A 15995-nucleotide genomic window follows, 5' to 3' on the forward strand; every position below is an offset into this window, starting at 1 on the left:
TACCCCTCGGCGCTCTCACTCCCTGCCATCAACCCCAGTCCCCAGCCAGGAGCCACCGCACCTTCCTGCCTTGCCCGTGGTGCCCTCAGCATCCTCAGCAATGCCCCAGCACAGTGCACGACCCACTCCCCACCCTGTCCTGTGCTCTCCCGGCGCCCCCAGGCACCCCAGTGATGCTCACAAGCTGCTGTGCTTTGACACAGCCGCTCTTCCCAGCAGACCCAGGGATCTGCAGCCCCTCAACACCTCTCTCGCTCAATCTCAGCCTGGCGGAGCCAAATCGGACCCAAGCTCAGTCGATCGCAGGAGCAGGGGCTGATTCGCAGTGCGGGGGAACAGCTCCCAGCACAGCGTGTCTCTGAAACTGGGGAAAAGCAGGGCAGGTCCCCCATGAACCCTCAGCTCCATCTGCAGCTCCTTGCTGGATCCATTTATCAGCTCATTCCACGTGAACGACCTTGAGAAAACCCACTGACCCAGGACAGTGGGAGACTTTCCCAGACATCTGCCAGCACCTAAACCTGCAATTTATGGAGACTCTGAGCTAAATTCTCAAACAAGACGATTTCATTTCTGTCCATTACAGCTACAATATTCCTCTCCTCCCCTCCCGCAGAGAGTAATTAATGCTGCACCGCGCTCCAAGCCCGCGGGCAGGTGCAGGAACCTCTGCTGAGCTCGCTCACGTTCACACTGCTCCAGCCGCCTTCCCGGGTGGTGGGGGGCTGTAAGGACCCGGGGCACTTCTTGGGAAAGGATGTGGACTATCCCCTCCCGGTAAAAAAGGATGGAGCCTGGGAGCCAGGCAGAAGAAAGAGCCGCTCCCCACGCCAGAGCTGAGTTCTCACCCCAGGTTCATCAAAGAGCTGACGAGGACAAGGAAGGAAGGGAAACTTCTCTCAGAAAGTTCCCAAAGGGAAGCAGATAGCAGGGCTGAGCCAAGCCCCCAGACTGACCTGCCCAGCCCTGCGGGGAGCAGTTATTGAGGTGGTTGCTGGTGTCTCCTTTCCTCCTCTGCAGCCATCACATCTCCCCGCGGGTCCCAGCCCTGCCTGCCCAGGAGGCCCAGACACTTCCTGGATGGTTCAAGATAAAACCTTATGCTGTTAGCAAAACAAACGAGGAGGCTGTGAGAGCCAAGGCTGGCACAGGGCTCAAACCACCGAAGCCAGAACCACTGGTTTCCCTGGCTGATCTAATCTCCCAGCGTCAGAGCTCCTTGGCCCCGGCAGCCTGGTGAGGCCACAGGAGGCCCTGGGGAAGAGGTGAACTGGTGTGACAGGAGCAGGGATGGGTGCCCTAGTTTGGAAGAAAAACCAGGAGAAACAGGAACGGGTGGCCAGGGAGGGGGCCCCTGAGACAGGATAGTGGGATGGTGGGAGAGGGCTGTTGGACTGTTCCTGCCTACCAGGATCCATCTTTTCTCCAAACAGCTGGAGACAAGACCCTGAGCGAGCCCCATGGCATTGGCATCACCCCCATCCATCCTGCCAGGAGATCCCATACAGGGCAGAGCCATCTGCGTGGGGAGCAGGACCACCCGACTCCAGCAAGCCTTCCTGAGAGGATCTCTCCTTCCCATCACCTCCCAGGGTGGGGGAGCACCGGGATCCGGGCGCTGCTGACATGCCAAGGCTCCATCTGCAACCGCGTGTGCCCTCATTGCAGCACTGCGGCGGGCGGGAGCCGGCGGCTGCCAGCCTGCGCCAGCGGGATTTGGGTCAGGCTAGCCAGGCACAGGGATCTGCTCGGCCACACTCTGGCTGTGGGACGTGGGTGTGGCTCAAGAGGATGTGGGCATCAACCAGAAACTTTGAGTGAGGATGTTGGTGTGAAATGAAACGAAAGCTGGGCGGGCTGGGCCGTGGCTCAGATTGTGTCCACATCCACACCTCTGTGTGTGTCTCTGTGTGTGTGTGTGTGTGTGTGTGTGTGTGCGCGCAGGTGTTGGGAACCCTGTCCTGCAGGAACGTCTTCAGAGGGCCAGGAAGTGACTGGGCATGGGACGTGTCAGCCTGGGGATGAAGGGTCAGCACCATGAGGCCTCTGGACTGACCACATTGGGGTGTGGGGGAAGGTTTGTGGAGATGGCCGGCCCATGTGAGCATCACTTCTGGCCTCCACAGGGCCTGAGTGCTCCAGTGGCCAAGGGCATGGAAAATAGGCCTGGGGAATTGCTGGGAGTGAGAGCCTCCTCAGGGCCAGCAGGGAAAATAAGGCACAACCGGTCAAAAATAGAAAACTTTATTGAAGTCAAATCCAACAGGGCAGTTGAGCTCAGCCCCACGGCAGGAGCCCAGCCTGCCGCTAACTGGGGTACAAAGAAGGAGGCAGGGGTCTCATGGGGCACAGGGGCTACAGCATGGGTGGGAGTGGATGGTCCTCACCCACGGGGCCCCAGGAAGAAGACAAAGCCACAGGCACGCACTCCCCCTCTCCCTCCCTGGCTGGTTAAGGATAGAAGTGCCAAAGCAGAAATGTGGTGCAAGCTCCTAAGTGGCCAGACAGCCCAAGATAGAGGGTCCTGCAAGCTCCGCACTCAGCCCACGGCCTCACGGCTCAGCTCCAAGCTCCAGTGCACACCAGCGAGCAGCCAAGACCTACCTCCGCCCTGCCCCACACGCAGAGACCCCCCCCGGTGACACCAAGAGCAGTGACCCAACCGCAGCAGACACCCCAGTGCCCCTCTCCTCCAGCCCCCAGCACAGCCCCAGCCCTGCCACATGGACAGGCCATTCTGTGCCACCAGGATCTGCGGAGCCTCTCCCGCAGAGCCACAGCTGCAGGCCCAGTGCTCATGCTAAGGGAAGCCCGGATTTCACCGCATCGGCTGTGGCAGAGGGCCCGAGCCTGGGGGAAGCCAAAGCCTGAGCCTGGGAAAAAGACAGAGCTCTGCTCCTCCACCCAGCTCCACCTGCCCGGGCAGCCGCAGCGGGCGCACAGCTCCCTCTGAGGCGCCCTGGTGCAGGGATGGTGGCAGGTTCAGCCGCACCAGCAGAGCCGGGCTCGCAACAGTGAGGCCAGAGCCTTCCCAACTGCGCCCTGGAGCAGGGCAGGGCTGGAACCCAGCTGTGGCAGGAGCAGGACCAGTCCCTCCTCCCCATGAGCCAGCCCAAGCAGAGGGAGGGATGGGAAGGTGGGCATGGCCCCCCTCAGTGCTCTTAGAGTGGTCCCCAAAGGGGATGCAGGCGGGTGGCGTTCCCTGCCTGGAGCCCCACATGCAGAGCCACACACATGCAGCGCCCTTCGCGTCACCGTCACCCAGGCAGCGCCACCAGGACCCAGCCCCGGGCGCTCTGACAAGGGCTCGGACAGTTTTTGGCCTCCCCCCACACCGTCCCCATCCCCTCCCTGCACCACGCCCAGGCTCTGTGGCTCGGCTCCGGGGTAGTCCAACGCCAGCCCCCTGGGCCACACATGCAGGGCTGGGGGCCAGTCCATGCTCACTCCCACACCTCTGTCCAGATGGCTCCCCGGTGCAGTGGGGGGGCCGCTGCCGGCCTCAGGATGAGCTCTCCTACCTGCTTGTTGGTGTATTTCTGGGGATTGGTGCGGTAGCTGTAGTCCGAGTATTGCTCGGAGCCCGTCGAGTTGTTGTCCCCGGTGCCAACAAAGGTGTTGGTGGCCGGCAGGTCCTGCACCACTTGGTGCTTCTTGGAGGCGGAGGGTGACTGAGGCTGCAGCTGGATGGAGGGCAGCGGCGAGTTGGAGCGGTAGTGGCGGCCCAGGTCTGGGCTGCCCGGAGGGTAGTTCAGGGGCAGGTGGATCCGGGGGCTGTCGCTGACGGAGTCATTCATGAGGTTGAACTTGAGCGATTTCTGCAGCCCTGTCTCCTCCTCATCCTCTGTGGGCTTGGGCGGTTTGGGAGACTTGCTCTTCTTCACCTTGCTCTTGCTCTTCCCGCTCTTGCTGGCCTGCTTGGGTGCATACAGGTCCTTGGTCTCCTTCTTGCCTGCCTGGTAGCCACTCTTGGCCTCACGCTGCCGGCAGTAGCGCACCAGGACCACCAGCACGATGACCAGGGTGACGGCCACGATGCCGGCGATGACTCCGAAGAGGATGTTGCTCCGCTGTTTGCTGCGCTCGTACTCAGGGTCACCGGCGATGTCGATGTCCAGCGGGGTGTCCAGGCTGTGCCCCACCAGCGTGTCCAGCAGCGTGCGGTTGGCCAGCGTCTCGTTGACGTAGAAGTGCACCAGAGCCGTGCCGTGCCGCGAGGGCTTGCCCTTGTCGTTGACACGCACAACCAGGCGGTGCAGGCCATGGTGCTTGCGCAGGATCTCCTTCTCCAGGGTGATGTCTCCGCTCTGCGGGGAGATCTGGAAGAGCTCAAAGGGGTTTCCTCCTGTGATGCTGTAGATCAGCTCGGCATTGATGCCTGAGTCGATGTCCTCTGCCTTGACCTTGCTCACCTGCTGGCCGGGACTGGTGTGGGGCAGGATGTGCTTGTAGGTGGCATTGGAGGGGGAAGTGATGAAGGGGGCATTGTCATTCTCATCCAAGACGTTGATGGTCACCCCCACATAGGCAGACCTGGGTGGATCCCCACCATCCACCGCCTTCAGTCGGAAGGTGTAGGTGCTCTGCTGCTCCCGGTCGAAAGAGATGCTGGAGAGGATGGTGCCAGTGCCATTTTGGATGACAAAATCCCCATTGTCTTGCTCCACTGACAGCTGGATCCGGGCATTTTCTCCTTTGTCAGCATCGATGACCGTCACCATGCCCACGGGGCTGAGGGGCGGCATGTTCTCCATCACTGAGAAGTTGTAGCCGCTCAGCATGAACTTCGGGTCGTTGTCATTCCTGTCCATGACGTTGATGGCCACGGACGCTGTGCCCTGCTTGCTGGGGCTGCCCTTATCTTCTGCCACCACCAAGAACTCGTAGCGTTCTCGCTGCTCTCGGTCCAGCACCGCCTTCACCCGGATCTCCCCGGAGTCAGGGTCAATGGTGAAAGAGCCCTTGGAGGAGGGGTCTGTCACCAGGGAATAAACCAGCTTGGCGTTGGAGCCACTGTCAGCATCAGTGGCGCTCACCTCCATGACCAGCTCATCGGGCTCGTTGTTCTCAGGGAAGGCCACCTCAGTGAAGCTCTGGCTGAAGACAGGGGCATTATCATTCACGTCCATCACCTGCACCTTCAAGGAGTTGGTGCTGGAGAGGGGCGGGTTCCCTGAGTCCACGGCCACAATCTCAATCGTGTACTCCTTCACCGACTCATAGTCCAGCGGCGTGGTGGTCTGCAGGAAGTATTTCTTCTTGCTGTCACTCCCTGTCTCACTGGCCTGGCGCAGCTGGAATGGGACGTCACCGGCCACCACGCAGGTCACCACTGCATTTTCACCCTCATCTCGGTCGGACACCTGCACCAGAGCCACTGCTGTCTCTACTGGCACGTCCTCCGAGATGTTGGCCATGCCATCCTGGTGGGTGACCAATCCTATGCCCCGAATCTCTATGGAGGGTGCGTTGTCATTCATGTCCTTGATGGTGACCACCACCTGCGTGCGGGCGCTCTTGGGGTTGGCGCCCTTGTCCTTGGCCATGACAGAGAACTTGAGGGTGCCAATGTCCTCACGGTCGATGGGGCCCTGCACGGTGATGAGCCCTGTGGCGCGGTCCAGGCGCAGCAGCCGCCGCACCATGTCCGAGGCCTGGTGGAAGGAGTAGTCGATCTCGGCATTGGAACCCTGGTCCGAATCGTTGGCTTTCACCTGGGGGACAGAGGGACAATTGGTGAGCAGGATAAAGGCACAGTGGAGCCAGCCCCTCCGTGGCCTTCCCTAGGGACAGCTGTGGGGGGAAAACCAGGATTTCCTCTTCTGGGGCCAAGGACTGTGGGGCAAAGAGCCTGGGACCGGCAGAGCAGCTGGGAGCCGCCCTCAGGCGCGGAGGCTTTGCCTCGCTCTTCCGGAGAAACCGGCTGGGCCGGTTGGTTGCGCTCCCCTCCCGCCAGCTCCAGCACGAAGGCACTCCAGAACCATGGAACCGTGCTGCTGAGACCCAGCCAGCAGCAGGGAGGGACAGCTCCAGCTGTGCCCCCGAGGAGGAGCTGGAGCAGCTGCCTGGCTCAGGTGAGGGTGAGGAGGGAGGCAACACTGCTGCAGGAACGGAGATGCAGCAGCTCCATCGCGGCATCTGGGGATGCAGCCAAGCAGGGATTGGGGCTGTCTGAGCCCTGCACAGCACCGTCCATCCCTGCCCGCCCGCCAGGAGCCCTGCATCCCCATAAACCTGCCTCTACGCCTATTATTTGCTTTCTAAAGAAGATGAGGTTTGTCTAACATTTGCCTCCCTAATCGGCTCTCTGAGCAGCCTCTTCTCTGCACCATTTGCTGCTCCGCCGTTATCTTGCTCAGCAGATTTGGATGGCGAACGAAAGTTGTTAAATGTAAATTCCACCTTTTACCTCCACTCACAAAACAGGCGGAAGTCATTTTCCCCCTGAAAGATAAAAGCTGAGCAATGGCAGCAGCAGCGTCTCAGCCCATTCTCCTCCCGGCCATGCAGCTCCCTTATCTGCTTCCAACTCCCATTCTCTTAAACAGTGAAAAATGAATTCTTAAAAAATTCACATCAGAATTAGCAGGCAGATGAGAGCTGGCCGCGCTCCGCTTATTAAGATGGCAGCTGCAGATAAACAGATGTCGACTACTATCATCTCAATGCCCCCTCCAAGCCAAATCCACCAAGATCCAGCCCCCTGGGCTCTCCGGGCCAGTTTGCAGCGCTGCCCGAGACGAGGCAGAGCCCTCGCTCGCTGTAGACAGCAGGGCACCTCCGGAGCCAGCCCCGCGCACGGGCAGCAGGGATGCTCCCTGTCTCCACCTCCTGAGTTTCCACGGAGCGGCCAAGGGAATGCAACTTATGAAAGGGTCTGTGTCTTGTGTGCGGACAGCACTGGGACCGCGCTGGCCCCAAGCCAGGCTCCCGGTGGCCCTCAGGTCCCAGCCCTCCCAGTAACCCAGAACCCTGTTCCCTGCAGCGCTGCTGCTGCCACCCCTCATCTCTGTCCTGCAGCCCCACTCCGGCTGCACCTTCCGGCACATCCTTTCCAGCCTCGCTCAAGCAGATGTGACATGCCAGGGACCTGCCTGCCCGCTGGCCCCAGGTGACACTGTGGGCTCCTCCATCCAACCCTCCCTCCTCCCTGGAAGAACCACGACTATGCCGATGCTCCTGGGTTGTCCCTGCAGCCAGGCGGGAGGGGAAAGGGTGAGGAGAAGAGTTCCCTGCACTCACCTGGAGGACAGAGTGCCCCACTGGGCTGTTTTCAGAGAGCTCTGCCTCGTACAGGGCCTTCTCGAACTTGGGCGCGTTGTCGTTCATGTCCAGGATGGTGATGCGGAGCAGGGCACTGCTTGCCCGCGGGGGGTTTCCCCCATCCTGCACCTTGATGGTCAGATCGTAGGAGTCCCACTGCTCCCGGTCCAGGTTCCCCATGACGATCAGCTGAGGCTGCTTCTCATCCTGGTCCTCGGCCACCTGCAGCCCAAAGAGCTCCTGCGCCTCCGGACCAGCCATCAGCTCGTAGGAGGCAACGCCATTGGGGCCTGAGTCCCGGTCCATGGCCAGGGGGATGGAGAAGAGCGTCCCGATGTTGGTGTTTTCGGGGATGGAGAGGGTGAGGACGGGCGAGGCGAAGTTGGGGGTGTTGTCATTGATATCGAGCACCTCGATCTGCCCCTCGAGCAGGCGCGGGCTGCTGTTGGCGTTCAGGTTAGTGATGGACACCTCGAACTCCAGGAAGCAGGGCTCTCCAGGGAGGAGGTGCTGGCACTCCCGCAGGTTCTCCCGGTCGATGGAGGTCTCTGTGGTGTAGATGTCCCCTGTCTTGCCATCCACACGGAGGTACGGGGCCCCCACTTCCAGCTTGTAGAGGTGCCCCATGTCCGGTAAGCCGTAGTCAGAGGCCAGGCTCCCTATGAGGCTGTTGGGGGGTTGTTCCTCCTGCACTTTGTAGATGGCACGTGTCCCCGAGGCCAGGGCTGGGAGCTGGCAGAGGAGCCACAGGCCGAGGCAGGACGCCAGCGGGTTCATCCTGCGCTGCAGGGGAGCTGGAGGAGACACAGACACCAGAGGTTAGGGACCGGCCCACTTCCCTGGCTTATCCCACTGCGCCATGTGGGACTGCACATGGTCCTGGCACGGCTCCCGAAGGGAAGGGGCTGCTGGGGCTGGCTCCTGGCAGCCTCCAGTGCCCTGAAGGACCCGTCCCAGCTTGCAAGGTTCCTGCAACGCCCTGCTGGAGTGAGTAACCCTGTCATTGAAACCTCAGCCCTGTCACTTGCAGGAAGCCACTCCTGCCACTGTCCACCCTCTTCGTCACCACACCAACTGTAATTAGACCCAACGAGGCACAGTAACAGGGTGGACTGCAGGCAGCCTGCTGCCAACAACCCGATGGGAGCCGGCCAGACTCTGAGACAGCTTCTCACCACCCAAACACTGGAGCATTGTGTGCCACCAGTGCAGGGGCACTGCCTGCCATGCACAGCAGGGACACAAGGGCACTGCACACAGCTGCCAGCACTGCAGGAACGGGAGCACCAAACGGGGACCTCTGCCTGCTCTGTGGGGATGTGGGGCTGACACCCACCTGGCACTGCAGGGATGTGGGGCTGACACCCATCCAGCACTGCAGGGATGTGGGACACTGCACAGATGCAGGGATGAGGGACACAGGGCACTGCAGGAATGCAGGGCTGCCACCCATGCAGGGATGGAGAGCCATGGATCGCTGCAGGGATGCTGGTCTGCCATGCACCCAGCACTGCAGGGACACAGGGCACTGCCAGCCCACATCTCCCTGCCATCCGTCACTGCCTGCACTGCAGGAACAGCAGCAGCCATCACTTGGGGAACACAGGACACTGCAGGAATGCAGGACTGCCGCCCATCCAGCACTGCAGGAACACGATCCAGGGATGCCGCCCGTCCAGCACTGCGGGGCTGCAGGGCGCTGCAGGGCCATGGGGTGCTGAGGAGATGTAGGGCTGCCACCCCTCCAGCACTGCAGGGCTGCGGGGCAGGGCCGTGGCAGGGACAGAGCAGCACTGCCCTCACTTCACTGCCAGCACTGTGGCACTGCCAGCCTCGCACTGCGAGGAACTGAGGCACCGCCCACCCGGCACTGCAGGGATGCCCTGAGCACCGTCCCTCCCGCACTGCCTGTGGAGCACTGCCAGCCCCGGTGCCCCAAGCAGGCGGAGGGACACCGGGTCCCTGCCCGGGCTGCGCTGCAGTGCAGGAACCCCCCGGGCAGCCCCCGGCAGTGCCCAGCCCCGGCACACTGCAACGGCAGCACAGCATCCCCCTCGCTGCACAGTCACTAGGCAACCCCACACCCTGCACCAGCAGCTCCTGTTCCCTTCCTCACTGCAGACACACTGTTCCTTCCTGTTCCCTCCCACTCCAGTCTGGGACATGGCACGCACTGGGTGCCCACCCCGCGCCAGTGCCCACCCCGCTGCTGCAGCGGCGGTGCCGGGAGCGCTGCCCCCCTGCATTGCAGAGACACCCCTGCACCACTGCCCCCGCCACTGGCTCCTCTTCCCTGTGCCCACACACTGCCCAGGCCGTGCCAGGCACACTGCCAGCACCACAGACTGTCCCCTCCTGTATCAAGCCTGCCACCAAGCCCCTGTCAGGTGCTGTGCTCGGCCACCAGCTTTCCGGTTCCCTGATTTCCATTCTAAGAACACATTTTCCTCCTCCAGGGTCCAGGAGCACCCACATGGCTTCTGCTGAGCTGTGAGCATAAAGGGGTTCAACACAGATCACTGACATCCAAAAACCCAGGGATTGGATGCCCTAAAATGAACAGCCACAAACATCTGCCAAGGCCCCACAGCATCACCCTGCTCTTGCCGTTCCCATCTCTCCATACTCTGCACTCAAGGATAAGCAAATGCTCCATGGGCAAGTGCCCCATCACCATCCCCCTTCGTGGTGCCACACAGCAATCGCCCAGTTCCTGGTTAGCCTGGCATTGTACAGATCATCAGCAAGTGGAACACCCTGCTCTGTCCTCCTTGGCACTTCCCACAAGCCAACAGCTCCCAGTCCCTCCACCCCTCTGAATGTGGGGACATGGAAGAGATGAGTTCTGCCTCCGCAGGGAAAATACATCTCGGTGCCTGGAGAGGGGACTGTGGCCCTGAAGCCAAGCTTGCCTCTGCTCCCTTGTCCTGCCACTTCCTTTGTGCAGAGCAGAGCCATTCCCAGCTGCTGAGGCCGTGCAGAACAGCCCACATTGGTTCTGGGATGTGTGACTCCAGGAGGAAGGGATGAGGAGAGCAAGACCTCTTCCATCCCTGGCCCAGGCTGAGGATGGAGGAGGTCAGGAGCCGAGCAGAACCATAACAGATCTCTGCATCAGCGTGGGCAGTGTGTGCACAGGTGTGTGTGTGTGTGTGTCTGTCTGTCTGTACTGGGTGTGCACTGTGAGCATTCCAGGGCTGTGCACCCGCCCAGAGCACGGCTCCCGCAGGAAAAGGCACACACATCACACCCATGCCCTAGCAGGGCTCGCAGGTGTGTCACACGGGGTGAGCAGCACATCTCTGCCCGCTCTGGGCCCGTGCCCCAGGTGCGAGCTCGCGCTCCTGCACGTGCGTGTGCCCCGCACAACGCGTGTGCCCGCGTGTGCGCATGCCCCCGGCGCCGCCGCCTGCGGATGTGTGTGATGTCACCCGTGCGGGGGCACCGGCACCTGGGTCACACTCGTGTCTGCCACACCCCCGGGGTGCGCTCACACCAGACCCCCCACATCCAGCTGCCTCCAGGGGAAGCTGAACCTACCCTGAGCTCCATCAGCCCTGCGCTCCCACTGAGGATGGCTGTGGGTGAGGACAGGGAAGATGGGCAGCTCCAGCTGTTGGGAAAGGGCTCCTGGAGGATGCCCGGGCTGGGAGAGGTGCCGTGCCTGCTACTGGGCTGTTTGCACTGGGCTGTTTGCACTGGGCTGTTTGCACTGGGCTGGGCCCTGGCTGCTGGTGACGTAGCCACATCCTGGCTAAGCCTTGGTGTGAGGTGAAAGATCGCAGGGAGAGGGGAAAGTCTCGAGGCAGCACTGATGCCTTGCACAGCTGAGGGAGGGCCCAGCAGCTGGAAATGCCAGGAGCCCTGTGCCAGCCTGGAGGAGGAAGGGTGTCACCCTAAGGTGCCCAGCACCCAGGATTTCTGCTCCAAAACCAAGGCTGGAGTGTGAAGCCAAGCCCCATTCCTGCAGGTGAAGGAAGGAAGCCTGCAGAGCAGGGAGGTGGGAGGAGGAGAGGGGCTGAGAGCCTGAGGGGCAGTGCTGCAAGGCACAAGGGGCCCTGGGCTCGGCAGGATAAGGAATCAGCAGGGTCGGGAATCCTGCTCGGGCACCCAGGGGTGCAAATGACACAGCGCAGACGTGAGAGCTCAGAGCTGGGCGTGAGGAGGAGGAGGAAGATGAGGAAGAGGAAGCCTCCACAAGCACGTCTGTGCAGGAGACACAGGCTTCCCAGGGGCCAGTCCAAGGCACCAGACTATTTTCCCATGGGATCTAAGGACCATCCCACACTTTCTTCTTTGGTGCCAGGCACCTTTTTCCAACCTGCTGGCAAAGCACAGAGCACTTAAAAATAAAAACCCCTCCCAAAACAACTATTCTTCCGCACACACAATTCTCCCTACGGGGAGAGTGTGAGAGACACTGAACCACATGAGAGAGGCGTTAGTCACGCTGCTTAATGCATGACTGGGAAGCTCTCGGAGGACAGTGGCATGCAAAATCCGACAGAATTCAGCCATCCCCACCAAAAAAAACAACAAAAAAACCAACAGAAAACAAGCCTTAATGAGAGAGAGGTTATAAAGCGCCGCGAATTTAAGCAACTGCTTGAACAAGCCTGTGCTCCCTGTGATTCCCACAGCCTCCTGGCCCCGTTCCACGGGAGGCAGCACCGCTTCGGGAATGGGCACCAAAGTCCAGCCTCTCCTTGCTCCCAACGGCTGATTGCGTGGCTCGGAGCCACGGCTTACAAGTGTGTCCAAACCCTGCACTGAGCACACAAGTGCTAATCCTCCCCCCCGCGCTCCCCCCAGCCCTGCTCCGACACCGGGAGCTGGAGCAACATCCCAGCAAGCAGCAAACAGCTCATCCCAGCTCCACGCCGAGATCAGGGATCGTGTCAGCCGAGAAAACGGCCACCGATGGTCAGTCCTGCGCCGAAGCACGGATGGGCTGAATCCTGGGTATTCCGTAGCACGTCCCAGGATTTGCTCCAGCTCCGGCTGCCACTGCGGCTGCTCGGCGTTTCTGCAGGCTGGGCCCGAGCGCCCAGAGCCAGAGCACCCCGTGAGGGGGAACCCCACTGGCCTGGCAACAGCATCACCCCAAAATCATTCCTGAGGAGCTGGGCTGTGATGAAAAGCCGGCAGAGCCCAGGGCCCTCCCTTCTCTTGCTGCCTTCTCCACATCCCTTCCAACTCTGGCAGCCAGCGAGGCAGAGACCTGTCAGAGCCTCCCTGGAGTGGCACCCCCAGCCTCCCACCCGTGGGTCCCCCACAGCCACTCCGGGCTCCTGTCCCCCCCTCTCCCGCCACCATCCCACCCTCCACCCCGGCTGGAGAGGGGCCCTGGGGGAAGACAAAAATGCCGCGGGCCTGAAACACCCCGGTAGGGCCGCTGGGAGCTGGGCACAGCGGGAGCGGCTCCGCTCCGGGGATGCAGCCGGGAGGACCTTGGGGAAGGGGGACAGGGTCCCCTCCGGCCTCGCAGAGCGCCGGGAGAGCGGCTGCTGCGGCTGGGAGGGAGGATGGAGGCCGGGCTCCTCTGCCGGCCGCCGCGGCCGAGGCTCCCCGGTCCCCGCGGCGCTGCCCGGGCTGAGGCTCCGGCTGCCGCCGGCTCCGGCTGCGGGCACGGAGGGGAGAGGAGCCCCCGCACCCCCAGGCGGCTCCGCCAGCCCCGCGCACACGCTCAGAGACACGCACACACACACACGGACACACACGGACACACACGGACACACGCACGCAGACACCAGTGAAAAAAAACACGGGAGCCGCTCCGCCGACACCGACTTTGCGCTCAGCCGCGCGTACCGGGGAACGGGGATCCTCCGCGGCGCAGGCACGCACAGCCCGCTGACACACTCAGAGCCGGCTGACACACTCAGAGCCCGGCGGCACACTCAGAGCCCGCTGACACACTCAGAGCCCGGCGGCACACTCAGAGCCCGCCGACACACTCAGAGCCAGCCCGCTGACACACTCACCCACACCCGCACACCCCGCCACACGCACACAGCTCCGCACACGGACACGCGCACCCCACTCGCGTCCCCGCACGCCGGGGTGACACGCACCCCACGCGGACACCCCGCCACGGCCCCCGCCAGCCCCCCGCTCCCCGCCGCTCTGCCTCACGCACAGCCCCGCTCCCAGCCGCCTCACCCGCAACTTCTCCCACGCACCCCGCGGGCGCACACACCCAGGGCTGGACGAGGGACACACACCCAGGGCCACCCCCACGCGGAAAAATAAACACCCCGAAACATGCGCGCACCCCCCCGGCCACAGCCGCCCTCCCGCAAACACCGCCCGCCCTGCCCTGCGATGTGCGGGGCTGGCCGCGCTCCGCTCCGCACAACAAGTGGCAGCGCCGGGCGGGACCGGGGACAAACGGGAGCCGCCCCGCTGGCTGCGGAGCCCCGCGCAGCCCGGCGCGGAGGGGAGCAGAGGGATGCGGGATGCTCGGGAGCGGGATGCTCGCCAGCGCCGCTCCCGCCGCCGCCCGGCCCCGCGCTCCCGCGCAGCGCCGAGCTCCGGTGCGGGGCATCCCGCACCCCCCCCCCGCGCCTCTGCCTGGCTGCGGGCGAGGGTCCCGGCCCCGCTGCAGCTCTTACTTGGATGGTGCCGGCTCCGCGCTGCGTGCCGAGCCCCTGCGCGCTGGTCCCGCGGCGTTTCCATCGCCTCCTTCCCGCCGGGACCGGGCTCCCCCCACCCCCCCAGCTCCTCTCGAGCGTTATCCACGGATGAAAACCAAACGGAAAAGAAAAGAAAATTAAAAAAAAAAAAAAAAAAAAAAAGAAAGAAGGAAAAAAAAAATTTAAAAAAAGGGGGGAGGGGGGGAAAATATATATAAATGTCCCGTGGGAACCGCCCCCCTCCCCTGGCCGGGGCTGCGGCTCCTCCGGCGGAGCGGCGGCTCAGGCTGGAGGCAGCCCGGGGGGGCAGCGCGGCCCGTGCCCGCCCCCGCCCCTCGGTGTGTGTGAGGAGGTGCAGGGGAAGCGCAGCGCAGGCACGGCCCCTTCCCCCCCCCCCCCGCCCGCCGCTGCCTCCGCCTCTCGCCGCCACCACCACGGGGAGGTGGAGCTCCGGCTCCTTATCAGATCCCGAGCCTGGCCGGGCTGCCGGGACGAGCGGGCAGCGGCTGCCGGGCAGAGCCGCCCGGCTCCGGGCTGCCGGCACCGCGCCCAGCGCCGGGCCCGTGGCGAGCGGGGGTCCCCGGGGTGAGGGGGTCCGGGGACCCTCCGCTCCCCGCCCGCACACGTGCGGCTCGGCTCTCCCTTTTCGCTCGTCTCTCGGTGCTTTTAATAATTGAATCTCTCGTTTATTCTCCCAGCTGGGGCTTCACAGCCCCACAACCTCATCGCACAGGGCCAGGGACCCGGGCCAGCGCAGCCGGGAGGGTCCCTCCGTGGGACCGAGCTCACTGGGGACTGTGCCCAGCCCTCCTCGGCCCCGCAGGCCAGAAGGGCTGCGGGCAGGCTGCAAAGCTCCTCTGCTGGCTGCGCTGATGGGGCTGGAGTGGCCGCCGTGCCCTGCCGTCACACCTGGGTGAATCACGGGTTTATTTATTGCGGGGTGTTCAGGGCGCAGCAGGCGCGGAGAACCCGCGGCTCCCAAAAGCATCCGCGAGCTCCCAGCGCACCTGGTGACGCCTTCACAAGCTGCTCCCCCTCAGCTGGCTCCTCACCCCGGCACCTCGGCTGGCCGAGCAAAGTCCCCCGGGGGCCTGCGGACAGCGTGTTCCGGCGCTGCCGCTTCCCTCGCTGCCTCCGCCGCCTCCGCGCTCCCTGCCAGGGGCTGGAGCTGCAGCCCGACCCTGCCAAAAACCTTCAGCACCCTCCGAGGGTCGCGCAGCCCGTGGCGCTGCCCCTCACCCGCCTTCCGGGCCGGCTGCGGCGCGGATTTCTCGCCAGGATGCTGGAAAGTCCTTCCCGCTCCGCCGCAGCGAGGATGGGAGCGCGTCTCCCCGCTGAGCTACGCCAACCTGTTGCGCAGCGCCCTTCGCTGCACACATGCTCAGCTCGGCTGCATGACTGCACCATCTAGAGGCTGCGCCTGCCTGCTCGGAGCAGCCCGGCTCCATCTCACCCCCTAAATCACTTCGTTTTCCCCCCAAAATTGCAGTGTTTTTCTCCCAAATCTCCCCGCTTTCCCCCGGCGACCAGCGGGCTCAGCCCGTGGCAGGGCTGCATCCCACCAGGCAGGAAAATGGGGATGGAGAGTCATCCCTGAGGGTGGAAAGCCCAGCTCTCCACCCAGACTTTCAGCTCCTCCGTGTCCGTGTGTGGGTTTTTGGGGTTTTTTTTCAAGTGTCAATTCACATGAAGCCAATTTAGCAGAAGATGTGAAGTGAGAAGCCAGGGAAGGTCACAGCCCACCTTTGGGGCAGGGAGAGGAGCTGTGGGGTTTGTCAGGCTGTGCCCTGCTGATCCAGCGTGAGCAGGGCAGGGAGAGGGAACGAAATTCTCTGGAGACAAGGGGAGATTTGATGAGATTTGATGATGAGTAACTGGCAGCCTTCCTTGGAGGGACGGAGAGCTGGAGCAAAGGGAGAAACCGAGGGAGTGACCCCGTGGATCCGAGGCTGCCCGTGGAGCAGGGACAGCAAACTTTAGAAATTGCTGGGGACCAAAGGTTTGCATTTCACAAGAGTCACGGGGCGGTCGATCGGCAGCGGCGCGGGGAGTGCCGGGGACCTGGGCATGTACGTGGATCACTGGATGCCGCTGATT

General features: G+C 63.0%; 1 protein-coding gene across 7 annotated transcripts in view; it reads right to left on the bottom strand.

Annotated features, from left to right (window-relative positions):
* PCDH1 (protocadherin 1) overlaps positions 1 to 14217 on the bottom strand; it is a 54396-nt gene extending 40179 nt beyond the window's left edge. For 2 of the 7 annotated variants that reach the window (XM_088063651.1, XM_088063653.1), the window contains exons 1-3: positions 8600 to 9050; positions 7243 to 8057; positions 3522 to 5714 (exon numbers count right to left, since the gene is read on the bottom strand). In XM_088063651.1, the coding sequence (XP_087919777.1) occupies positions 3522 to 5714; positions 7243 to 8057; positions 8600 to 8816 (3225 nt within the window). In that variant the 5' untranslated portion in view covers positions 8817 to 9050. Of the gene's footprint in view, positions 1 to 2228; positions 5715 to 7242; positions 8058 to 8599; positions 9051 to 13074; positions 13167 to 13877 lie in introns of those variants that run through there. The other 5 variants (XM_088063654.1, XM_088063655.1, XM_005532661.3 and 2 more) reach the window with 4 other exon arrangements.
* Between the last annotated feature and the right edge of the window lie 1778 nt (positions 14218 to 15995).

The sequence above is a fragment of the Pseudopodoces humilis genome, chromosome 17 (assembly GCF_049639895.1).
Source record: "Pseudopodoces humilis isolate 2021_Gansu_Grassland_sample_001 chromosome 17, ASM4963989v1, whole genome shotgun sequence".
Lineage (NCBI taxonomy): Eukaryota > Metazoa > Chordata > Aves > Passeriformes > Paridae > Pseudopodoces > Pseudopodoces humilis.